This window comes from Symsagittifera roscoffensis, chromosome 6 (genome assembly GCF_963678635.1).
Source record: "Symsagittifera roscoffensis chromosome 6, txSymRosc1.1, whole genome shotgun sequence".
Taxonomy (NCBI): domain Eukaryota; kingdom Metazoa; phylum Xenacoelomorpha; order Acoela; family Convolutidae; genus Symsagittifera; species Symsagittifera roscoffensis.
In genome coordinates, this window is record NC_087067.1 from 43,348,574 (window position 1) to 43,375,294 (window position 26,721).

Consider the following 26,721-nt stretch of genomic DNA (forward strand, 5'->3'; position numbering starts at 1 on the left):
TTCTATATTAGATGAATTAAATGAGGGGCTAAAGACTATATTAGATGGGGCAGAGGGTCGAATCCCTGGGAGGGGGGGACTCTTGTCCGCTCCCTCTAAATGTTCTACTGTGACTCATGGTATTTTGTCTACTAAGTCGGAAGGTAAACAGAAGGAGATTTTTTGGGATATGAAAAAATCTAATAAAAAACTTGCAGTATCACTAAAATCGGTGATTTTGTTTCAGTTACAAGGGATTTCGCGACTCCAACGGTGAACTGACAATCAACTTCTGGAAAATCCTAGCAATCAAACTCGCATTCATGATCATGTTTGAGGTAAAAACAAAATTTCGGTTTTTATCAAAACTATTTAAATTAAATTATAGACTTAGCTCACTTTACAGACAAAATTCCTCAAGCTTTTTTGATCTTCAATTTTCTTCAACTATTTTTGTGACACATTGCACAGCAACAGTGTACTGTTTTTAACGTTTAGATTTGACTTAGTTTGTTGATTGCAATCAACTGAAAACAACAAAAATAATTGAAAACAACTGTCTACAGGTGGTTAAAATCAGCAAACCAAGTGAAATATAAATTTTAACAAGAGTACATGGTTGTCGTGCATGTATCACAGAAATATTTGACCACCAGCATTTATGAAAACTATCAAAAACGAATTTTCTTTAGTTGTATCGTTCTTTTTTCGTAGGTGGCGAGAGGATCTGAAAAAAAATCAAAAAAAAAATCGAGAGGAAAAGTAAATTAGGCAATTTTGGCAACTTTTTCTTTTAATGTGAGGAAAAAATCAAACAATTTAATTGTTTTATTCGTTTATTCGCTTGAAAGTGGATTGAAAAACATAAGACCTGTTTCAGACCTGTTTTTGTACCGACGCAGAAAAAAATATTTGGAATTGTCGTTCAAATCACGACTGAAAACATAGATACGATATATCACTCAGCTCATTCCAATGATTTTTTGTGTTACTTGATTTTGCTTGGGAAACAGTACAACAAAACCCAAAAAAAACACAACCCAAATCAAAATTACTCCTCACTTTCAACTGTCGGATCAACCGTAGATTTTTTTTTCCGACCACAGAGTTTTCACTTGTGTTCTTGTTTTTCAACATAATTTACAACGCAATATTAGGTACCAAAAAAATCATGAGTCGAGTGGTATATCGTATGAAAACCCTTCAAGTCGTAATTCGATCGACAATAAAAATATTGCAACATTTCACTCCTTGTTGAGACAATCGTGTTTCGAGAACTTTGCAAATTTAACTTAATTTGGTCTTGTTTTGGGTGAGTTGAGCAAAAAAACGTTTGTTAGTTGAATTTTAGTCATTTATACTGTGAACAAATTTGTTTTACTACAGAGAGCTTCATATACCTTTTCCTTATTTAGAAAAGGGATAGAAAAAAATTTCGAGTAGCAATAAAATAAAACTTTTCTGTTGTTATTAATTTTTGAAGACAATTGTGGTCAGTTATCGTTAAATTGCAATCCATTTTTTCCTTGCATCACAGCGCGCTCAAAAATGGCATAACAATGAAGAAAAAATTTTTTGTTTTAATTTTGCTAGAATTTTTTTAAATCCATGCACAGCAACCGACTGCTGTTGTTGTTACGATCAAGATTATTTTTTTCCACACAAACTCAGCTACCACATGTATTCATCGAATTTCAGTATACTAAAGCCCTTTTAACTGCGGTTTGAATGTTCGCATCAAAATTCCAAAAAGTTTGCTTAATGTTGAGAAAAATTAGTTTGAAAATTGATTTTTTGTCTAATTTCATACAAAAAAGTGAGCGAGCGAGCGCGCTTATAATATGCGTGTCAATTTATAAGTTAACTTCAGCTGTGAAAAATTTGTTTAACTTGACTAAAATTATGTTTCAAAATTTTGCTCAGGCCTTTTTTGCGAATAAGGATTTTTTCATGGAAATTGGATCATTTCAGATTTTTTAATGTTTTTTTTTCTAAAAATTCTTGTTTTATAGAAAACAGTTGTCGACTATACTAAAGTAAATTGTCCAATCTGCCTAAATTCCAAGCTTTTAAGATCTTTTCAGCCTATAACGAGAAAATGGGACACAATTTGAAAATAATTCAAACTTTTTTAGTTACTTTTGTCATCGTAACTTTCTGTGCTAATTGTACAACAAATGTCTCTCCTTGATCTATATTAAATTTCAAAAAAATTCAACCTTTTCTTCATTTCGGTTACAGCATTTCGTGTTCATGGTCGGAGTTGCCATTGATGTTTTTGTGCCGGACATCCCAGAAGATCTGGACCTGAAGATTAAACGAGAACGCTTCTTAGCCAGACAAGCCTTATCGCACATTCCAGAAAAGGTAAGCTAACCTAATCAAAAATTTTTTTTTTCATTTTGGTCGTAAGCTGAGAAATATAATTTGAAAACAAGAACCGAAAACAACTATCCAGTGTCATATTTAGAAAAGTGTGCTGTAAGTCACATAAATAACTCTCATAGATTCAACTTGATATTTATTTAAGACTGAAAACTTTTTTCTAGTTGGATTCATAAAATGGAGTTTGAAATTGAGCTTTCTCTAATTCAGGAAAAAATCTGGACTGAAATTCAGGATTAGTTTCACTTGATGACGAAACTGTCAGAAAGTGACCGTTGATTGAAATCAAGCAATTAACTTGTTCATAACCTCATTTCTATCACATTACCCGACTACTACATATCCCTTCATTTAATAAAAGTTTGAAAAAAAACTGTCGAAAAAAAACTATTAATTAACTAATATCTTTAGAAAAAAAATCTTATATTTGGCGCTCAGAACACAAAGCGGCAGATGCTTAGTTAATAGACTACAGATTTCAATTTCACTCTGCTATCAATCTTTTTATTGGAAGTCAATTTGATTGATTGCTGTTTGAAACAAAAGATTCGACAAAAAAAAGTTTCTACAGGAAATCAATTTCACGTCAAAATGAATGAATTACTCATGGCCGATATAAAAGAATGTATTGCTAAACTATATATGCGATAATTGCATTTTGAGCAAAAGTCATGAACGTAGTCAGTACTTGTATATAGGTCTTATGGTAATTTCTTTTGTTTTTTTTTCAGAAAAAAGTCTCATAACTTTTTCACATACAATTTTGATTTTCCGCGGTTTGACATAGTATAAAATTGCATGATAGGCATTTTTTTTCAATACGGGAGGGCGCATGTTTTTCTTTAAAATTCGCAAGTTTAAGTTTTCCTCAAAAACACGCCAGTTTTTTTCTGTTTCATTGCGTTCATTACTCTCTTCCATCTGTCAATTGGCTTTGTTCATGAATTCGAAAGTTAATGATGAGGATACTTAGCCTTCTTCAGTATTTGATTAGTATATAAATTTGAACAAAAACATTTTTAGGTCTTTTTAGTAAGTAAGTATATTAATTACTTCGAGTCACGTCTAGATACTCTATGCCAGTTACTTGAGGGAAATTCAGTTTTTCCCATCGCAGAAAAAAATGAAAAAATGGTTCTGCAAATGCAAATGGTTCTTTTTGAGGGGCACACAAACCCTCTTCCGCTTAAATAACTGAAAATAAGCTCGTATATAGGCAATTTCCCTAGTGGAAAGATGATCTTAAATGAAAGATAGAAACTACTTCCGGTCTTTTTCCGTTGGAATTACGTACGAGAAAACGTGAATGAAATAGTTTGTTCACTCACTCATATCGGTCAATGGCTTCAAACGGACAGGTTATCGGGATATAGATAGCCATCTATCTTATATCAGTCAAAGTAACTAATTAAGCCTGAAAATTCGCTTTGGATCAAGTTAACATCCTCCCCCCAGATAGACCAAGTTAAGATCTTAGCATTTAATTTGCATTAAATTTGCTAAGCGCTGCATTTAAAATGCTCGATTCTGATGGGCTGAAAATTCTTATCTTAGAACCAAATTTACATCCTCCCCTCCCCCTCCCAAACAGCACTGGGAGGGGGGTGGGGGATTATGTTAACTTGGTCTCTCGCTACCAATTTCGTAAAGTTATGTGGCTTTTAATAATATCAACGTGATAATATTCTTGGCTCTTAGAACTTGATTAAATTATTTAGAAAAAAACTACAAATTATTGGAAGTATAAATTGTTCTAAATTTAGTAAGATTTTTTAAATGATTGATGAGCAAATTGCATAATTTTGTAGGAAAATGAGCTTCCACGATCAGTTCCGGTTGGTGAGCCTGAAACAGTCTCTTCTGGAGTACATGTTCAAAAATTCTGAATCGTGAAAATCGAATGAGTAAATAAAAATAGAGGATTTCACTTTTATAACAAGCCTTTTCAATTTAAAAGACCTATTCGACATTCTTTCTGAACAAAACAACCCACGAAAACAATTTTGCACATTTTTTTTTTCAATTGAAGTTTTAGTTCAACTTTGGCCATCTTAAATTTTCTTCATCAAAAGTTTCTCTTATTATTTTTAAAAAAATAAGTTGATACCCGAGTTGGTCTTTTGAACTGTAAAGTATGTCTGTCTTAATATCACCCGCACTCAGTTAAGAGAAGAGAAAAAAATCAATAAAACACGGAGGCTAAGCACGCAACCACTACTAGCATTAAATAAGCTTTCAATGTTTACCGAGCACCCACTAAGCTGACAATACCTTGGTAGACAAAAATTGCCCATCAAAGTCAATTTTCGTTTTTCAAGCAACACAAAATAAGTAGACTGGTCGGATAAAACAAGCCGAAAAATAATAGGCCGAACACAGTTTTTAAGCGAAAAAAGGAAAATGAACTAAGTCAGGGCTAGTAATTTTACGAAAAACAGGAGTAAATCAACAATATTTGCAATGTTACTGGAAATTGCTTACAGTACAAAAAATCCGTGATGTGGCAACTAAGTTGACAAAACACAAGCAGACAAATGAAAGTCCAAGCCGACAAAGCACAGGCAGACAAATGAAATTCCAAGCCGACAAAACCAAAGCAGACAAATGAAAGTCCGACCATTGAATTTTTCTCGAAATTTATTTTCTAGTTTTTTACAGAACCTCGAGCTCCAATCGCTTATAATTGAAAAGAATAGTTTGAAATTTATTGAACCGAATTTTGGGTTATAACCAATTTTATTCGATTACAATCAACTAAAATGGTTTGAATTACTTTAGACTTATTTACGAATTTTTGAGAGACATACCACAAATGTAGCATACAACCGATTATCAGCTCTTGTTACTGAGTGCGGGTACTTTTTTGCACCCTGAGTAATCGGCAACTGTGGAGTGGAACTTGATTTTTGACTGCAGTGTTAGTGTTTCATTATTTGTTATGGCCTTTCCGTGTTTCATCTATGGCATCTATGGCAAACTATCACGACAAGCGAGGATAAAATATTGAAGCTTGCACATTTGAAAAAAAATTTGCGCATATTTGACTATAAGACACCAGGGGCGGATCCAGGCTTTTTTCGAGAGGGTGGGGGGGGATTATCAAAAAATGGAAAATTTTGTCGGCCTTTTGTTTAGGTCAAGCGAATTGAAAGGTCAAGAAAAATGGATATCTCAAAAGAGTACAAAAGGGGGACCCTTTGGGTCGGCATGGGGTCGAATGCCCCCTGAATCCACCCCTGTAAGACACAATTTTTTCAAGTGGCTATTTGAAAGTAATCAGAAGAACAAAAACAATTTTATGGCAGATGAGTCTGAGTTGTCGAGATATGTTTGTTTAAATTGACTCAACCTGATACTATATTTTTTAATTGATTAGTTTGTGATCATGATTGAGGTAGTGAAATATTTCATTTGTCGAGAGGCTGTAAAATAATACAATTTATCAATTCTGAATTACACCAGCTCATAAATTGGTAAGAAGGTTTCCCAAAATTTGAATTTTTATCAAAAAAGGAGTTTGGGCTTTAAAATTTATCCTAGTTTTGAACCCATTTTATCATTTATGTGGTTATAGCATTAGTTTCCTCCGTGTAATTGTCTTTTTTTTTAACCAAAATGAATGAAAACAGTTAATCGTGATTCTTCTTACGTTTCGAAGTTTCATAGATGAAACTTCCCCAAACTTCACAAAATACCGATTTGATGACCAATTAAACTTAAAATTGGAATCTGTTCAGCCCATTGTATTTACGAAATCAAACAGCTGTTTTGAAGAGCAGCGAAAATCCATAAGGACAAAATTCCCTGCTTTCTCCGAAATGAAAAACATTGTATTTCCGGTAGAAAACAAATAAAACGGTTTGTTTTTAGTCTGATGACGGACCAAATGACTGATCCTAGCGCAAAAGAAGAGCAAGTTGGCATCTAAAGAAAAAGAAAAGCAAGGTCATCTATCTTGGAAACAAAGTATTCAATCATGTTCATTTCAAAAAATAAGATTTATCATTTGTATTCCACACTTTGTAACCTCAGCCTGGTTTGGTGACTAGCCTTATTCAATGACTATTTATGACCAAATATGGTGATGCCTAAACATAGTTTAATTATATTGCAATCAGGAAAAATAATTTATTTTTTGAAAGCAAACTGGTTTTTTTATGGTTTAAAAATTAGATGATTGTGAGTGATTGACATTTAAATCTTGAATCTAATTACTTAACGTTTCATGTCTGGTCTTCATTTTGTGTAGCAAACTCTTTTGAAGTGAGCAGCCTTGATGTATTTCAAGTTGTTGAAACAAACATACTCTTTAAATTCAATCTATTAAACTACCATTAATGAATTAAGTTTAGTTTAGAAACGTCATTAGACGTTTTTTATTATGGCACAGTCAATGATTAACAAAACTGGCATAAAGGGAGTCTCTTCATTCCGGTAAAACCATGCAATGGGCCCTCTAACTTAGAGGGAAGACTGGAAGTATATGTTTTAATGGGCAGTGATAGCTGAAGAAAACACCGAGATAGCGAACCTCCTAAGCCCGCTGGAATGCTCAAAACTTTCCATAAGCGTTTGGAAATTAAAGGCAGAAACTGTTAATTCTACCGAGAGCACTCCTTTCGACGTGAAAGGGAAAAAACACTAAAGTTGATGCTTTATACAATGGATTATGGACATCTTTAGATCAACTCCGAGAAAATGACTAGTGAACTTTTGGGGGAGAAAAGTGGACAATTTATGTATTTGTCAAAATAATCAAATGTAGCAACTGTACACAAATCGCAAATTGCAATCCTCAATATTACGAGCAAAACTCATATTAATTTTTAATGGAAGCGTTAGAGTTCCCAGTTTTATTAGCCTGTACGAAGTAGGCACGGAAAAAGGCGAGGCATGAATTCAAGAACACAGAGGGCTTGGCGATACTCCCTACGGACAAAGCAACAAGGAAAAAAATTTCATCAAACTCATCCATGACAACAAAGTCAATTGGAATGAAGACAAGAGACCAACCCAAGAGCTCTAAAATTAATGAAAGGTCAACTGGTTATTTAGGAGAAAACTGTTTTTTTTTCAACCATTCAATACCTCAGACCAAAGCCATTATGGGAATGGATCGTGGGTGGTTCTCTGCACAAAGAAGTATGACGAGTAAGGTTAATCGCTGACATTTATATCTCCAAAGCCAAAAATGTGGACATCAAAAATGTTCCGTCGGATAACCACAATAGATTTTAAAAAAATTTGGGTTTAGATTGAATTCATTTTTTTTGTCGGACTATCAATGGAGTGCCCCATTGCTGTCGTTTTTGCTTCATCATCAGTTATGGCTGGACCGGAAAGACCGAACTTAGTACCCTCAGCTATACCTTTTCAATACCCTGACTTTCCAATTGATACAACGACGACAGCAGAAAATCAGAACATACCGAACCCACAAATTGTCGAAATTGACGACGATATTTCAGCAACCGAATTCTCTGTTTATTAGACAGCAGAATCTCCCAAACATTAATTTTTTTGTTCATCAAAACCTCGCCAAAACGTTGATCTGGAACGATTACAACATCATCTTTGCTATTAACACCTCTCGTGGTTACTTTTTCGATTCTTCTTCAATTGGACAACGCTCAAAATTATGAACTAAAGTCCAGACAAAAAGAAAAAAAAATGAACAAATATTCTCGATAATTCAGTAAACAATCCAGCTTCGTGGACTCTTTTGAATTATTGTGCTCAGAACGTTCTATGCTTTTCGCTCCGGAACTAGGTCTTCTTTAAAGTTTTTTTTCCATTTGATTGTCAGTAAAACTGGTTAAATTTAGTATCACATGATGATAAGTTTGAATTTGGTTTCCATTGTGTCCAAAACCACTCAAACTGCTCAGTATGAAGCAATATTTTCACATAAACGCCAGTCAAACTTTTGAATTTTTGTTTGAAATTGGGCAAAAAAAATCTCGGTTCTAGAACTGATTTCCTACCACTTAAAGGTAATTTTTTAAATCCTAAAACAGTAACCCGATGCATTAAAAAAACTTTAGACAGAAATAAAAATGAAATAAATAAATTGAAAAATTTATTTCGATTATTAAAAAAATTCTTTCTTGTGAAACAGTTTTGAACTATTGTTCTCTGCTACTCTTTTCTAGTACCACAAAGTGATAAGGTTCATCTTCAGTTCAGTTTGGTATTCATGTGTTTTGGTTGGCATTTGTGATTGTGGTCAAAATTGTACGTGCTCTTTTGTTCCTTTCATTGATAAAACAACTTGTTCCAACACCATTCGAATTGCTCCTTATGAAGCAATATTTTGATGTCCCTCAAATCATGTTTAAAATTTGACGAAAATCTCAAACCGGGATACTTCCAGTCTTTTGATTTAAACCCCTCAAATCATGTTTAAAATTTGAAAAAAATCTCAAACCGGGATACTACCAGTCTTTTGATTTAAACCCCTCAAATCATGTTTAAAATTTGACAAAAATCTCAAACCGGGATACTACCAGTCTTTTGATTTAAACCCCTCAAATCATGTTTAAAATTTGACAAAAATCTCAAACCGGTATACTACCAGTCTTTTGATTTAAACCCCTCAAATCATGTTTAAAATTTGACAAAAATCTCAAACCGGGATACTTCCAGTCTTTTGATTTAAACCCCTCAAATCATGTTTAAAATTTGAAAAAAAATCTCAAACCGGGATACTACCAGTCTTTTGATTTAAACCCCTCAAATCATGTTTAAAATTTGACAAAAATCTCAAGTAGGGATACTACCAGTTTTTTGGTTTAAACCCCTCAAATCATGTTTAAAATTTGACAAAAAATCTCAAACCGGGATACTACCAGTCTTTTGCTACTGAAAGCCTAGCATAATTCAAATAGTCAAACAACGTCGAAAAATTAATAGTCAAACAAATAGTCAAGAAATTAAAACGTTAATTTAGCTTTTGTCACCATTCGTGAACATAGTTCAGTAATCCAATGCTATAAAAAATTTGACAGGAAAAAAAAACGAAACAAGAAATTGGAAAATTATTTTTGGTAATTGAAAAAACCTTCGTGTGAAATACCTTCTAACAGTTGTGGTCGAAACACTCTGTGCTACTAGCTCAGAAACAGGGTCTCTTTAGTAGATTTCCCTATTCATTGGCGGGAAATTTTGTGAAAATTAGTATCACAGTGTTAAATAATATTGGGTTCAGTTTTATATTGATGGATTTTGATTGGCATTTATGATTATGTTGAGCTTCGAATTTTGCCACCGAACTTTGAACCTTCGAATGGCCGAATGCGCAAATCAACTTCCTTAATTGAAAATAGTACATGATACATCAGTTTGCAGATTTTCCTTGTAGTTCATCTGAAATACGGAGTTAGCTTAAATAAAGGGCGCCTTTTCAATTCTAGGAGGATCATTTCACAACCTAAAGACGATTGTAAAAATTTTTTCTCGTATTCGAGATATTTGTATTCTTAAACTTGCATTAGAATAAGTCATAAAACAAGTTTCAGACAAAAATATTTTCTTTGATATAATAAACGACTGGCTACAATTTTATTATTGCCAAGACAATTGATGAGTACTTGTCTCATTATCAATTTGTGGTCTAAAAATTTTGAGAAATTTGCATATACGTTTTTTAGAACCCCACAATATGGTTTTGAATAAATTTGGTTTTGAATAAATTTGATTTCAATGCCTTTCTATATGCCATTATGACTGTTATAGTCCTACGTGTACTATACTAGACCGGGTTATTTATGTTGCAGTTGCAATAAGGCATAATTTATTAATATATAAGCTGATAAATCGAGGTGGAATGAGCCATGAAACCCTTCGTGACAAAAATAACATACAAAAACAGCACAAAAAAAACATTTTTTAACCACTGATCTGAAAAAAATAAATTAAGATAAACTGAGTTGGAAAACTGTCGAGCTGGATTTAGACAAATCTAATTTAAAAAAATTTATTTCCATATTTTGTTTGCTATCCAATCACAGCTTGACATAAAGTGCTCTTAATTGCTGTATCGATTGAGATATGGATAGTTTTTGAGCTTGAGATACTAGGAGAAATATAGACAGCAAAAGAGAGAGAGAGAGAGAGAGAGTCAGAGAGAGAGAGAGAGAGAGAGAGAGAGAGAGAGAGAGATAGAGAGAGAGAGAGAGAGAGAGAGAGATAGAGAGAGAGAGAGAGAGAGGAGAGAGAGAGAGAGAGAGAGAGAGAGAGCATTTTAGGAAATTTTGTTTGTCTGGCTATGGCAACTTCATCCCGTGTAGTGTATCACTGCAATTCCCCGGGTTCTTTAGCGGCAAAACCGACGCATTAGAGAAACTAGTTTGCCCAATGATAGTGTCTTGAAGTTGGTGTCGCTTCTGCTTTCTGCAGCAAACTAGAAAAAGAGGTCTAAATAAGCTTGGTAAAAACTGCTCTAGCGGCCAAATCTTTCTGCGTTAGAGAATCGAGTGAAACTTCATGTCCGGTTAAAGCGGACAGCCTTCGGTTTAAAGCAGTCAGAGATTTGGAAACCTTTTTGTACAGATTTTCGGCAAAAATTGTACAGCTCTGTCAGGATTTTCCCAGAAACTCTGAGAGGCATGTGCAAGAAACGCATTGTTAATCTGGCAGTTGAATGTAATTAATTTGGCGGTGGCGTGTAATACTTTGAAGAAAGTGGATGCTGATGTCGGTTTTTTATTGTTCAACTCATAATGGAAGTTACTGACTTGATTGGGCAGCCATATTGTTGTTTTGGTTTTGCTTTTCTGCCAAATAATAAACCAAATAACTAAGATTTTTATAGAAGTTTAAAAACTTCTGTGGTGTTAAGTTTGTCTTGATACCGCTGTTATATCCATACCTACAGCTGATTGCCTGGTGAAAGATAGGCAACTGTTCATTCTTCAGTTTGTTTTTTATGTGCTCTCAAAAATTATCGTCAAAAACTCATAGACCTAATTTTTCAGGGGATCGATTAAGGGCCTAGCCAAGACCCATAGTTTTTCATTGATGATTTTCGTTCCAAAAGTTCAAACCATGCAGATTGCTTTGACGAACTTTTCAGCCAGCAGAAAATTTCTGTAACGATGTACTATGGATGGCTAACTAGCTACTTTAAAGCCCTTTATTGTTCCGACTTTCTGCTCGGAAATGAATATTTGTGCTCGGGGTGGGTTTTTTTTTCTTCAGACAAATTTCGACTTTTTAACTAGCCATTTTTGACGGAAATTTTTTTATATCATTCGAAAGCTATTGTTGTCTTGAGCTTAAATATGAAAAGATATTTCACCGGTGATCGTTTTTCGTAAAGTTATGAGAGTTTAAACATTGCCATTTTGGCCATTTTGACCAATTTGGGACAATTAACGCGCGATATAATTCGCGCTATTAACGCGTAAGCGGAGATTTAATCCGTCTTAGAAATCGTTCCAAATTGGTTGAAAGAAGCTTATTTGCCATAATTGATTTGTTAACAGGGAGCAAAATCTTTCGTTTTGTACTTTATATGGCGTGTGGGGGGATGATTTTAATTTAAAAAATTTCAAATTTTAGAAAAAAAAAGTTTTTCATTTTATTATTTCATTTATTTTTTTTGTTGTTTATGTTATTACTGCTCCATAAACGTTAAAAGGCAGTCGGAATTTTCAGGGGTTCGCCCTGATACGAGCAGTCTTGTTTTGTTGTGATCCTTATGCATTCCTTTGAATAATTTCTTTCAACATATGTCAAAACTTTCACCACGAGTCCATAAGCACTTGTAGAATAATAAAATCTAAAGAAAATTTTCGTTCATTCCATTGATTGAAAACAAACTCGAGCATTTTTTTTTGTATCGAGATTTTATATTAAAAACAAAAGTTATACAGTGTAAGGGGATGAAAGAAAGAATCTTGGAAATTTGACTGTTTTGCCATATAGCCTTCATGAATTTTCAAGAAAATTGAATTAAAAAAGATGGGTTCTTTTTCTTCTTGCATTTTTTTTTCAATTTCGAAAAAAAAATACTTATAAATTTTTTTTATGCACTAGAATTTTGAATATTGATCAATCTAGATAATTTTATCAAATTTGTCATACATACTTTTTTATATCGTAACAGCACGCATTAAACCATATTATCATGTAAGCAACTACAGACATAGAAAAATCTGGGAAAGTGAAAAAGAAAAAAAAACTTTGAAGTTTGATTCCTCTCCGCCTTCCCCACCTGCTAATTTTTGAAGTAAAATTATTGTTTGTGTTATCCGATTGTTATGAAAATTGACAAGCGGGTTAACTAAATTATGATAAACACTAAGTCAGACAATGATACCTAACCTTGCTAAACCACTAGTTGCACCATAAAAATCATGATCATGGGAGAAAAAGGAAAAAAGGCTATAATTTTTGGTTACTGGGCAATCAGTTTTTGGACAAATTTTTGGCTCTTTTTCCTATTCCCCACCACCTCACACAAGCATCAAGTTTATCGTGTAACGAGTGGTTTTACAAGGTTCATTATGAAGACCAAATATGTTCGCCATAGCCTTATTATTCCGTGTGCCATTTTAGGGCTCTTTTTCCTTCCCCCCCCCCCACCTCACACGACCATCAATTTTATGGTGTAAAGAGTGGTTTTACAAGGCTAATAATGAAGACCAATTCTGTTTTGAACAGCCTATTTAGTCCGCATGTCAATTTTCATAACGATCGGACAATGTGAACAGTAACTTTACTACTGAAAACTTCAGGTGGGGGAAAAGGAAAAAGAGCCCATTTTAGTTATTTGTTATTAAGACAATCAAGTAATTTGAACAAGTTTTTCATTTGTAAAATTTTGCAGGTGCGGGGAAAGGAAAAAGAGCCAAAAATTGAAGAGAGGGCTTGCGTGAACTTAATCTCCAGACTAAGTTAATCAAATTGAGTGGACAAATTTGCGGTTCTGTCATTAGTTATTCATAGTAAATCACAGAACATGGCGGGCTAGTTATCATTTTAGAAGCATATACTGCCAGAACATAACAATAAAATTTTAACTCCATTTTGTTTTAAATTGTACTTATTGTTGAAAGTGAAGAAATTGTGTAGAGAAAATGCTGTATAAAAAATATCTCTTTGCTGTTTTGTTTTGCCTGTTCGTAATTGCAGTGCAGACTATTCCGAATGGACTTCCGAGCAACCACGGAGCGCCGAGAGAGAGACGCGTCAACTTCGGTTTACGAACACCAGTAGAAAGCATCAACCGCAGGTAAATTAAAAAAAAAAATCGAAAGTTTCTTCTAAACCACAACATTTTTCATTCATTCCTTTTTCTTGATAGTAATTAAATATATTCTTGACATGGTAATTAAAAGATAGTATGATTCAGGGGCGGGTTTAGGGAGGGGGGCGGACACCCCCTCAAGGATTCGACCCCCTGCCGACCCAAAGGGTCCCCCCTTTGGTACTTTTTAAGAAATCCAGTTTTGGCCGACTAACCCTAAAAATGTTCTAAAGGCGCCTTGGGCGCCAAAATATACTAATTTTGAGGGGGGATTGCGCGCCGAAAAAATGCGATTTTTTGGTCAAAATTTTCCAAAAAGTGCCTAAAAATGCCTTTTTTGATTGTTTTTTCAAAATTTTGCCTGCGGCGCTGAAAATTTGGCCGAAACAGGGACTAAACCGAGCCTAGGGAGAGCTCAAAATATCAATTCGGTCGACCTAAAAAAAAGGTCGATAAAAATATTCGAAATTTTTTGAAAATCCGCCCCCACCCCACCCCTCGAGAAAATCTTAGATCCGCCCCTGGTATCATTAAAAATCATTAGTATCATTACGACAATAGAAAATTCATTTTAGATTTGGAAACAGCCAACTGAGAAAGAAGTCAGTCTGAATAAAAAGGACGACGTGACATGGGATTGGGCTTAACATATTTTTCCCACTGAAATCGACTGACTTGAGTTTGAATTTTGTATACTATAATATATAAAGAAACTTGAAATTGAATAATTCGCGTTTTCTGTGTTTTTGATATCTTCTTACTTCAATTATCAACCCTTTAAAACGGCAATGTTAAACAAATCATTCAAGTTTCATTATTCTGCTCGATTTTTGAAAAACCAAGACTTTCGGCAATTTTCACATGTCCGAACATAACAAGGCAGAACTATGATCAAATCGAATGGCACAACATTGTGCTTAAAAGCAAGAGGACTCTAGGCACATGCCTTAAAATGTGCACTAAAATTGGAGTGGTTTGTCTGTAAATTCGGTATCAACAGTTGTACAGTGCTGATTTAAGTTAACCGGACAAAACGCGTTAAACTTGAATTTTAAAACGCGTTTTTCTTAAATTGGGCATAGATTTTAAAGAAAGTCATAGTATTCAAATCCCATAATAACGACAACTGCGTCGTTGGAAATGATTATGAAATGAATCAAGTGTGCATGAATTTTAAAACATAACTGTCCCTATGAAAATAACTTCATTTGTTTAAAAATTATCGTATCAGCATGAAGTATTTTGACAGGTATTTCAAAAAATAATTTTTGTTCTAAAAAACAGGAAAATTAGACAATAAATTAAAAATTTTTTGAATTTTCTCTTTTGGTTGGTGGAACTGCTTTTTCTAGATAATTCTTGATTCAAAGAAGAACATTTGATATCATTTGTATCTATATTTAACAAAATTGCTCGAATCAAGACTAAAACCAGAAACTTCCAGTTATCTTTAACATCTATAGAGCACTAGTCAAATTTAGAAAAATAGTTCTAACTCAGTAGAAATAGTTCTAATAATTTTTTTGATTTATCATAAAATAAAATTGAATAAAAGTACCGAGGGATACATGTAATATAAAGTAAATGATGTAAACATCGCGATACATTTAGACTGGGGAGTGGATTTTTGCGTCGCTATTGAAATCATATTTAAAAAATTTTCGGAAAGAAACATGCTGTGATTGACGTGCTTTACCCGCTCAACCTTAGTATCTGATAGCTCCAAAGTTGGCTCCGGAAAAAGTTCGGTAAGAGCCAAGAAAAAAAATTCAAAAGTGCTCAAAACAGTAATCTGGAAAATTTCTCCAAAGTTGATATCAACCAAGTATATAAAACTTTGTAAAGTGTGTATAATCATGTAAATTATGTAAAGTTATACTATCAAACCTAATTGTCGAATTTGCTTCTGCCAAGACAACGATAAAAACAAATTCACACGCCTTTTTGTTGTTTTCGTTTACTGTTTTGTTGGCATATTTTTTTAAAAGCAAATGAGTGCTTAATACTGAAACGTTTGTTTGAAAAAAAAATTGATCACTTTGCAATCATTTTTGTCTCATTATGATATAATGACAAAAATTATTTTAAAAAATCTATTTATTTTCTTTCGTTTTAGTCCATTTTCACTAAAAAAAAACAAAATTAAAAAAAAATTGCCGTGTATAAAATTCTTTAAAACAGAATTAAGAAAAAACGCAGTCAATTGAAGTTCCAATTCAAGTTCCAAGGAAAAGCTACTATCTCGGCCAAGTTTTTCCGAAAAAGTGTTATCTTGAATTTTTTCATAAACTTTGAGTGTAAATCAAAATATTTTACAATATTGGACTGAAAAAAAAAAAAAAATTTTTTTCGATATTTTATACCACTCTTAGCTCGTCTGATTGACGCTTTGGACACCAATCAACAAAAATGATATGGGACAACAAAAATTTCATCTAAAACTAGTGAGCAAAATAAGCCCCAGAGATTGATTTTTTTTTGTTGAAACACTGATTTTTTTTATGTAACTTGTCCCCTTGTCAACCCCAAATCTCATTCCTTTGCAGTTTTTTCATTTTTAACCCCTGGTCCTACTTAGTGCAGGAACATCCGTGGAGCAGTGGAGATGTCGTTCATTTCGCCGTGGCTGGTCCCAACATTGCGCCAAAAATGCTCAACATACAATTCTCATAAAATGAAAATTTCTTGTCAAACAATTCCGTACGTACAGAATTGTATGAAATCTCTATAATAAACATTTTCACATAACTGGAATTTGTATGATAGGTGGTTTTACCATAAACCAAAAAGTTGTTTTTTGTTTCTAATTTTATTTTCTGAAAAGTTTTGGGTTCTGTTTGCAATCCAACACAAGTGACAAAGACTTTAGTATCTCAAAGCACCAAAGGTTGGATGGTGTTGCATTTATATGCATAGAAAGCGACCTGAATTGTCTTGGCGCTGTCTTTCACAATATTATCGTATCCAAGACTACGTTATGCACATAAAAAATTAAATTTCGCATGCGAAAAATTTTTTCGGAATATGTTTGTTTGCGTACAAAATTCGATTTGCGGTTGAAAAAAAAACAAACAATTTTTTGGCGCAAGTTTTCAAAATTACTTATGGAAATTACATATATGGAAATTGTATGGTAAGATTTTTGTTGTATGGAATTGTATGACAAGCATTTTCGGTGTATGGAGGTCAACCCGGGCTCTCTATATGAGAGTAGCATGCCTAACCCACTCTGGTACAATTTTGCGAATTGCCAATTCATTCAAGAGTAAATGAGCACTTCCAGGAAATTAATACAATTTATTCAGGAAATTAAACGGGAAATGCTGCTGTGATTTGGAAAAACAAATATATAAAATTTTACTTGAACACTGTTAAATTTGAGAAACAAGTATCAAGAAGCTCTTTTCAAATTAGAAAATTATCAATTTTTGCTTTGCGTCTAAATTTTCTAATTTTTGAACCCTCTCCATTTTCAACTTTTATTTCTTCAATTTGAAACTAAAGTTAATTTATTAAAAATGAGTGCCATGAATTGACCTATATTTAGTCGAACTTTCCGCAAAAAACAATCTTTCAAAAACTGACAAATTAATTTTTCCACCAATTTCGGAAAAAAAGTCTTGCTTGTCTAAGGACACAATTGACCTGAATGCGTCCATAAGGTTTTAAATATTAAGATTATGAATGCAAAAACTACAGCGTACTAAGAAAAATCGGATTTATATATCTTCTCCTTAGATTTTCCATCAGAGCTGTACTCTGTTGAGTCAATAACTAAACAACAGTACTCAGCCATGACATTACCTACGTGACAAAAGTACTTTACAAAATTACGACAGAAATCAAAGTTTTATAAGAATACAAAGCCAACGGATTTGAAGTCAACACACAAAAAATCATAAGAAACACATAATAATCACAAAATAAGTTCCAAAATTTAAGCGAAGAAATTTAAAAAGTTTGTCAACAAAAACTTCCCAAGTGCGTGCAATTATATATATTTCATAAGCTGATGCTTTCCGATGAGTGGACAGTTTTGGATGAATCCGATGCATCGACAGGGATCTAGTCGAAGTTAAGTTAAATTATTCGAATTTTCAACAGTTCAGAATGCAACAAAAACCGAATATAAATAGAGCTCTCTTGTGCTAGCTTCCTGCTTTTTACAGAGGTGGTGACTCTTTAGTAGATACAAATGGAAGAGGGTATCAACTGTTGAGTACATCTGGATTTTGAAACCACAGAGCTTCAATGGAACACCGGGAAGTCAAAAATTAATGGGAACTCAAAATCAATTTTTAAGATCGATCGCTGTGTTGTTAAGAAAAACGATAGTTTGGAAATACGATCAAAAGTTAAACTAGAAGAAAAACAACTGCCCAAAGTTTTTGTTTTCCTCACGATGTATTTCTCTATTTCATTAATTTCGGCCGATTGGTGTTCTTTTATGTTAACTTTTGATTCTATTCTCAAACCATCAATTTTATTCTCTCTAAAATCCAACCCAATCGCATTTAATACAATTCGCTTTTTTACCATTGTCAATAGGGTGATCGATCTTTTATTTTGATTGATTTTGGGAGCTCATATTTTTTTGACTTCCTGGTTTAGTTCCATCAAATTGGGTCGCAATAGCATCGCTGGAGTTTGGGATCTCAAAGAGTCATTTTTATCACAAAGAAAGCATGATTCCAGGAACATACAGACAGTCTGTATGTTCCTCGATTCCATAGACAAGCCTTTGAACATATTCCAAAATGTCAGTTGATTCCTCTTACAAAATTTTCGTGGATTCAGCGTGCAAATACTGTAACGTAAACTTTGTCGGCACATTTTTTGTGACGCGGATTCCGCAACAAGCGAATATAGCTAGTTGTTCTGGATTCCGCAATTGCAAGCGGAATCGGCAAAAGTAAGTGGAATCAGCAAATGTAAACGGAATCCGCAAATGTAAGCGGATTCCGCAAACTGTAAGTGGACTCACAACTTTATTTATTACTGAACTTGCATATGAACAATTAAAAGCTAGAGCTGGAATTCTTATTTTTAGCAATGCGGAAGTTAAAGGCTAGTACTTAACCATTGTCAGTGGAATCCACGAACAAATCTCAAAACGTTTGTTAACTAAATCGGCGGATGTCATCTTTTAGTATTTTGGAAACAACCAAACACACGGCATATCGCCAATTTAGGTCAGTGTTTGGGATTGCGTCAATCCCAAATACTGATTTTCGGAGCTTAACGCCGAATAAATTCAATATTTGTAGTAATTGGCTTGAGAGTGTTTGTAAACACAACGCACAGCATATCGCCGAATTAGGTCAGTGTTTGGGATTGCATCATTATTTTGGATCGAAGTTCAGATCGAGTTAGGTCAGCATTTGGGATGGGTAGGTCAATATTTCGGATCGAAGTTCAGTAGGTCAGTATTTGGGATCGAAGCTGAGATTGAAGTTGACAGGATTTGAGATCGAAGTTGGGTTGACAGGAATTGAGACCAAACGTGTGGTATTTCAACTCGTAGAAGGTCAATGTAGTAATTGAGATTGAATTTTTTGGTGACCAGTAAATAAAATTTATAATTTTAAACGCTATACTACCCATATTAATATATGTAAATGGAATCCGCAAACAAAATGCGAATTCCACTTACACTTTGCGGATTCCGCTTACATGTTGCGGATTCCGCTTACAGTTGCGGAATCCGCAACAGCTCAATTTAAGCATACAAAAGTCTTAATATTTTTTTGTGGATTCCACAAACTTTTCTGGGTTCCGGAACAGTTTGGGGAGCGATTTTGAGTGGTACAGTGTTTTACGTATTTGTTTGTGGAATCCAAAACAGCGAAGAAGATCAAAGAAAAGTAGCAAAATTGTGGATTCCGCGACAAATCTGAGTTTGGCCTGTTGCGGAATCCGCCTACAATGCACAGTGCACAGTTTGGCCTTGTAATGAATGAGGAGGCATTTTGTATTCGAGTGTGTTTTTTTTTTGTTTAATCAATTTTTTCACAAACTGTTGCCCTGTTTCTCTATATTACTATGACTGTCAAATATGTCTAAATTATACTCTTACATCAGATCACACGTAGTCACGCTTGCCACACCACGCAGAAAAACTACACTAAATTGAAGAAACAAAACTTGCAGGGGGACTTTTCAAAAAATTTAGAAAAATTAAAAATCTTTTTTTTTTCGGTTTAGTTGGTGCATGCTTCCTCTAGATCAAGGATCAAGTTGGTGCGTGTTTCCTCAATAACTAACTCATGCTTCTTCTAGATCAGATCATTAATTTCTCTCCTCACAAGAAATATGGAAAAACAGCATTGTTAAATCAGAAACGCGAGCAAGTCGTTGATCAATTGACCGACTGATTTTTTGTGACGTGAAATATTTTGTTTGGGCTATCATTGGATTAGGGCTCGAAATGATTTTTTTTCACTTTCCTGTCCAATTTTCATAAACCGAATCTGTTAACAATTGTTAAGCTGTTGACTTTGCAAGTTTTGATTTCTTTAATGGAACCATTAAATTAGCCGCACTGGAGTTCGATGGGTAAAAATTGATGAAATCTGAGTTTTATTTTCAGTGTCTACAAAAGTAAAGACAAAAACCTTGAATGAAGTTTTTAAATCCATTGCAAATTGATTTAATGCGATTAATTTTCCCTTGAAAAAATATTATAAAAAGATATTTTTTTGATTTTTTTGGGGAAATTTGCTGCCTCGTCTGATTAATCGTAGTTATCGGAAGCTACAATTTCAAGTCAACAGAGAATAAAGATTTGCTATATATTTCAATATTTCAAGCAGCGCATTCTTCCAGTCCCCCCTTGATACTTTTCTATTAAGTTAAATATAAAAAAATAATTATTTAAAATGGTTTACATGATATGAACTGCATTACAACGGGTCAGCGTGAGCAGCTTTTCCTAAATGCAGAGTTTTTTTATTTACGAGGTGGTGGGAAACTGGAAAAATGGCGAAAAGCAGAATTCAATGTGATAAATACATCAAGTAGAAACGACAAGTTTTTCGTCAATCTTTTTTGAAAATATTTTTTTTGTTTGTGTATTTATGTAAAGGATTGCGCACAACAATCGCGTTGGTTGTGGCGGGTGTTCGATAAGGTATACCAAAACGTAACTAGATGTATATGGCTATATAGTTTTCAGTTTGAAATTTTTGATGGTTTTTACAAAATTATTTTTATCTTATTAAATGAAACAAAAATTAATACTAGTGTTTATGATACTTGTTTAACAATACTCGTGTTTAATAATATTTGTTTTTGTGATTTTTGGATTTTTTGGGTGAAAAGATTATTCTGGACTACGTTATAGAATCAAAAACTGAAAAAAAAATATCGAAAGTTTTTTATTTTAGCCTAAAAGCAAGTTTGCAACCAAAAAAAAAACGATTAAAAACTTTTTGCTTCAAATTTCTGTTTTCGTTTATGTAAAAATGCATATCATACAGTTTTAATAAATGAAAATAATTTGATAAAGCATTTTTTCCAACCGAAATTAAAATATTGTTTATGATTTTCAAAATGCCCTCTATCTTTGATATAAATATTTATATCTATTTAAAGTTACCCAGAAACGTTTTTTGTAGTGATTTTTGAAAATTATTTTTTCTATGACAGTTCTATGGCAAGCATTTTTTCCGAAATTTTAAACTATTTTTTAATGACCGAAAGCTTAAAAAGGAAAATAACCCAAAAAGGTTTAAAATTTGTATAGTTTTGCATGAAAAGCTTTTTTCCATAGACCTCATACTTGAAACTGTATGATGGGCATTTTTCTTCTATGGGCGTCAACTCAGGATATCAGAGTTTTTGTTTCTCCAATTTGCATCCAAATACCTAATTGTCCACTTCTGAACCCGCGAAAGAAATAAAATTAACTTGTCTAATACAAAGGCAGAAGAAACCGTCCAAGCACGCGAATAGATTTGAGGTTGTTCAGATTTCTCCGCTCTTCGTTCTTGTAAAATGAAAATGTTCCACTTTCAATGCTTTCAAAAAATTATTCTTTCATATTAAATTATGTAATTGTAAGCAGTTATAATTATTCCTCGATCTAATGACCTACTTCTATTGATCATTTATTTAAACTACCCCATTTGGAAATAGGGGGAATTGCTCAACTTTCGAAAAACGAATATTTATGCTTGGGATGGTTTTTGAACACCATTGAAGATATCGACATGAAGATAATTTATCTACAAATTTCTAGGTGTTTGAAAATTTCAATTTGGACATGCTCTGGACTAACTTAGGCAGATTTTGTTCTTGATGCTGAAAGCATAAAGTTATCCCGCATAGCAAAAACATTTTTGTATTTCACACTTGATCTTTGAAATTGTCCAAAATTTCATTTTTTTTCCTATGGATCAGGCCAGATTCACCACTGTTGGAATACATTTTGACAGTATAGAAGGACAAGCCTAGATATGCATTCAGAGGCAGTCGGATCATTCTTGGCTTTGTCCTGAGTCTGCTATTATACTTTCTTATTAATTACTTTGTAATAATTTCTCAAATTGCTTGGTTAAAATTGGAAATTTTCTGTTCATGTTCGTTTGCGTCCCGTTCTGTTTCGAAAATAGAGGGAATCGGAATCGGAATCCAAGGTTGAATTTCATCCCGACGTGCGAAAGGGTTCCGCATCTCCTGTGCTACATCCAATCCAGTTAGGACGGCCAAACAAAAAGCAATTGTTGCTACCAGCATTTTATCAAATGTTCTGATAAAACTTTAAATATTTTTTCGAACAAAAACCAAGAAAATATTATTTGACTAAAAAGGTATTTACTTCTCAAGTAAACCTGCACTTTTATTGATAATTTGACGCGCGTTTTTTTGTCTATACTTATGATACGATCATCGTTATTATGGTAGTTCCCGCTCTTTCCAATTATAGAACGAGTCTATTATTATGACGAGACCAAATGATTGAAAGTAATTGATGTATATATTTTTTTACTAGGCTGGGAAAAATCAGTACAGAGTTAATAAGCTTGGGTGCCTTACGTGTAAAAAGGAAATCCCGTTTTTTGTTAGTTTACGCATTCACGCTACTATCTTCATGATGTAAAAATTGATGTTATTGAGATGACAATATTATGTCCACTAGTGAACAAAAAATTAAGAGCAATCTCAGGGTTTTGCTCTATAAAATGCCTGGGCTTTTTTTCCTCCCCACCCCAACTTAGGGGGCGAAATTTGAACGAATCTTTTCCATTTCTCCTTTTTTGGTTTTTTCTGAAATTCGATAGTTGAAAGTCTTTTTAAACTTACTTTTCATGTTGTAAACTGTCAGCGTGAACAGGTGAACAGATTTTTACAACACTTATTACTTGCAAAATGCCGTGTGAACAATTTTTGAACAGCTTAATTTTGTAACTTTGTAGAAGGGGTGGGAAACTGGAGAAGAGCAAAAGAACCAATGCCTGTTTTCGATGTTCCTTTTGGTCAAAATTTCCTTCAAAATTTACTGAGACTTTTACATGGATCGAGAGAAATTGATGAGAGCTACCCTCTTTGAAACTATCAAAACTTGTTCTGAAAGACCCACCTAGGTAATCCGGGTTCTTAAAATGCCAGATTTCCTCATCTGCACTAAATTTTTCACATCACGTAAAATAGTAAAAAACATATGAGTTTAGTGAAGTTATCCCACTGATTGCTGAGAATGCTTCAAGTCACATGAACAACTTTTTACTCCGCTTATTCAAGAAAAAAATACCTACAATGCAAAACTTAGTACACATGAAGAATACTGTCATTTTCAAACCCGAATTATATTGGCAATTCATTGAAACTAAACTTAATAGTTTTTTAGAGGGCAGCTCTTATCATTTGCTCGTCGTCTATGTACAAATTTTACTGAAATTTCAAGGAGATATTGTCCAGAATGGACAATGAAAACAAGCATTTTAGAGAGTAAAATCCTGAATTTGCGCTTAATTTTTTTGTCCAGTAAAGAAAACTTGAAATTCTCGATTGAAAATGAAGACAAAAAATAGGCAGGGAGTTTAACATCTCTTTCCGATACCTAAGTTTAGAGTTGCAAAGTTTCGCTGATGAGTGAACGCCAAGTCGGTTTTTAGGTTCTTTTTTATTGAGCTGCCAAGTTTTTTTTGTGCAACTTATTTTTTCAATGTCCGATTGGGCTCTTCTACATTTACTTCATCTTTTTCGTACGTAACCGTTAGTTTTACGGGCTCTTTTCCACTTTTTACCCACCTTGCAATATTTTAAACTTAATAGTTGTTATACGTGTTATTATGGGTTCAAGCTTGATATTACGATGTAAGGTATGAAGAAAAAATCTGTGTTTAAAGTTGCAAGTTATTTGCAAGTTTTATTGAATTAAGACAACATTAAAAGAGTTTTCATAAAATGAAATTGAAAGAAAAAAAGTTTTGTATTATAATTTGGACATCAACCCACATAAAGTGATCAAAATACAGAATAATCAAATCTGGAGGTAGGTATGGGGTAAGCAGACGGCAGACGGTAAACTATTCGAGCTCCCATCCCCACCCCCCGCCTGTGAAGTCATTAAAGTAATACGTCTGTTCACATTGTCTGGGTTGTTACAAAAATTGACATGCGGATCAATTAGGTCATGACTAACATATTTAGTCGTCCTCATCAACCTTGTAAATAACTTGCTGCCCCATAAAACTGATGCTTATGTGAGGTGATGGGGGATTAAAGAGTCGTGGGCTCTTTTTCGTTGTCCCGCCGGCTCTTTTTTCCTTCCCCCCACCTAACACGAGCTTCAATATATTAGTGTAACGATTGGTTTTACGAGGTTGAGTATGAAGACCAAATATGTTTGCCGTGGCCTTGTTAATCTGTATGTAAATTTTCATAACAATTGGACAATGTGGTCAACAAATTTACAGGTAAAAATTTGCAGGTGTGGGGGGGGAGGAGGAAAAAGAGCCGTCCCGCCTCACATAAGCATCAGCTTCATAACTTCATGGTGTAACGAAGGATTCTTGTTTGTCGTGTCATAATTAGACCGCATGCCCGTTTTAATAACAATCGAAGACTTTGATAGAAAAGTTACTGGTAAAAACTTAGCAGCTGGGGTGGGGGAGACGAAAAAGGGCCGAGCCGTGTCCAGTTAATTATTTTTACGGGGGGGGGGGGGGGGGGTGGGGGGTCTCTCGCATGAATTCTGTTGAAACAAACTTTGGCCATACGGATAGAAGAGAACAGCAATGGGAGGGGTTCCCGGGTCGAGATCCCGCTCAAAAACCGCTCAAGATATGAGCGGTTTGAGTGGTTTTTCAGCAAGATTTGAGCGGTTTGAGCAGTTTGGGCGGTTTGGACGGTTTTTTTTGGAAAAACCGCTCAAACCGCTCAAATCTTGCTTGAAAAACCGCTCAAAAACCGCTCATTTCTTGCGGTGATTTTTGAACGGTTTTTCAAGCAAGATTTGAGCGGTTTTTAAGCGGTTGACCTCCATGAACCGAAATTGCTTATCTTACATTTCCCCACACCAAAAATGCTTATCATACAATTGCCTGCATCTAATGTATGGAAAATGCTATTCATACCATTTTCATACAATCTCAAAATACCATTGAAAAAAGATTCAACCTAGTTTCCCCGGCTATTTGAACCGAATACAACAATGATGTTAACAATGAAAACAACTGGTGATGAAAAATAACTGTTTGTTTTTTTTTGAAAAGAAATGTTTATCCTACAATTTCCATTTAAGAAAAAATGTTTATCCTACAATTTCCATATATGAAAAAATGTTAATCCTACAATTTCCATTTATGGAAAAACGCTTATATTAGAGATTTTTAAACAAGCTTCTGAGTCTATGAAACTGTAGGAAATTGTAGGATAACCCTAGTCGATCAAGGGAGGTTATCAAATTAAGGGATTCAAACAAAATTACAGCAACAAGAAACAGCCAGACAAAAACGTGATTTTGTAAAAAAAAAAAACATGGTATTGTTTTTTTTGTTCATGATTTTTAACATTTTGTTCAAAATTTATCTTTGTTTTGTAAAAGTTTTGCAGAAAAAATAACAAGCTGAGTAAATAATTTTTCTGCAGATTGATTATATTGGATTTTTGTGGAGGAAAAAAGCGTGTCCTATGGAATTATGTTGCCAAAGAATTTTGTTAGAAGGGACGAAATATGTATTACAGTGGATCTTTTATGAAAAAAAAAACGATTATAATCCTTAAAAAAATAATTTAAGTTTTAAAGTTGGCTTGTATAATTGATGATACATTTAGTTCCTTTTTGTCACAAAAAAGCCTTTAAAATCAACTATTATTCAAGAAACTCTAGCGCTAGGTGTTATCCGTTGGGTGAATTTCGATGCAAGGTTTGTCAAATATAGATGCATCTAAATCTAAACAAACCATAACGAATGTATACGGATATTATTCAACACCAACACAAACTTGACAAAATGCATTTCTATCAGTGTGTTCTTCAAAGCCACTCTTTGAAATTTATATCTTGCTATCACTGTACTTGAAAGCACAACCTCTTTTCAAACTTTTTTGAAGGCAGTTATATATGAAAAAAGTTTTTAAAATTTATTCACTTGTTTACGCTGGTTTGTTGGATTTACAAAAAAAACTCATTACAAAGAAACTCATTATAATTAGGCTTTTGTAAATTGAAAAAAAATCTGAGTAGAACTGGTGAAGGGAATTTTTGGGCAACAAGGTTGGCAAATGCTTATCATACAATTCCAAACAACACAAATTCTATTCAAATAATTAAATCCAAAAATTTTTGAAAAAATTGCCTGCCAAGCGATTTCAATAGACGAAGTTAGTTTCAAAAACTCTAAAATAACTTCAATTTAGGAAAAAGAATAAGTTTTTCTCAGTCTCAATATCCCTTTTAATTTCAGTTTAGTTTGATTTCTTTTTTTCTTTTTTTTAGTGTTTAGTCATTTCTTTCACAATCTATTGCTCTGTTTGTTTATATTGGTATGACTGCCAAACATTTCTAAAATATACTTTTACTTCAGATCATACGTAATCACGGTTATCCCACCACGCAGACAAACTGCACCAAATTGAAGAAAAAACGTGTTTTTTTTCAA

At 33.7% G+C, this 26,721-nt stretch overlaps 1 protein-coding gene across 6 annotated transcripts in view; it reads left to right on the forward strand.

Moving 5' to 3' along the window:
* The window catches only part of LOC134847551 (anoctamin-7-like), a 62,323-nt gene extending 55,846 nt beyond the window's left edge, over window positions 1-6,477 (forward strand). For 5 of the 6 annotated variants that reach the window (XM_063864623.1, XM_063864622.1, XM_063864624.1 and 2 more), the window contains 3 exons: window positions 227-317; window positions 2,221-2,346; window positions 2,575-2,919. In XM_063864623.1, the coding sequence (XP_063720693.1) occupies window positions 227-317; window positions 2,221-2,346; window positions 2,575-2,604 (247 nt within the window). In that variant the 3' untranslated portion in view covers window positions 2,605-2,919. Of the gene's footprint in view, window positions 1-226; window positions 318-2,220; window positions 2,347-2,574; window positions 2,920-6,234 lie in introns of those variants that run through there. The other variant, XM_063864620.1, reaches the window with a different exon arrangement.
* The last annotated feature ends 20,244 nt before the right edge of the window (window positions 6,478-26,721 follow it).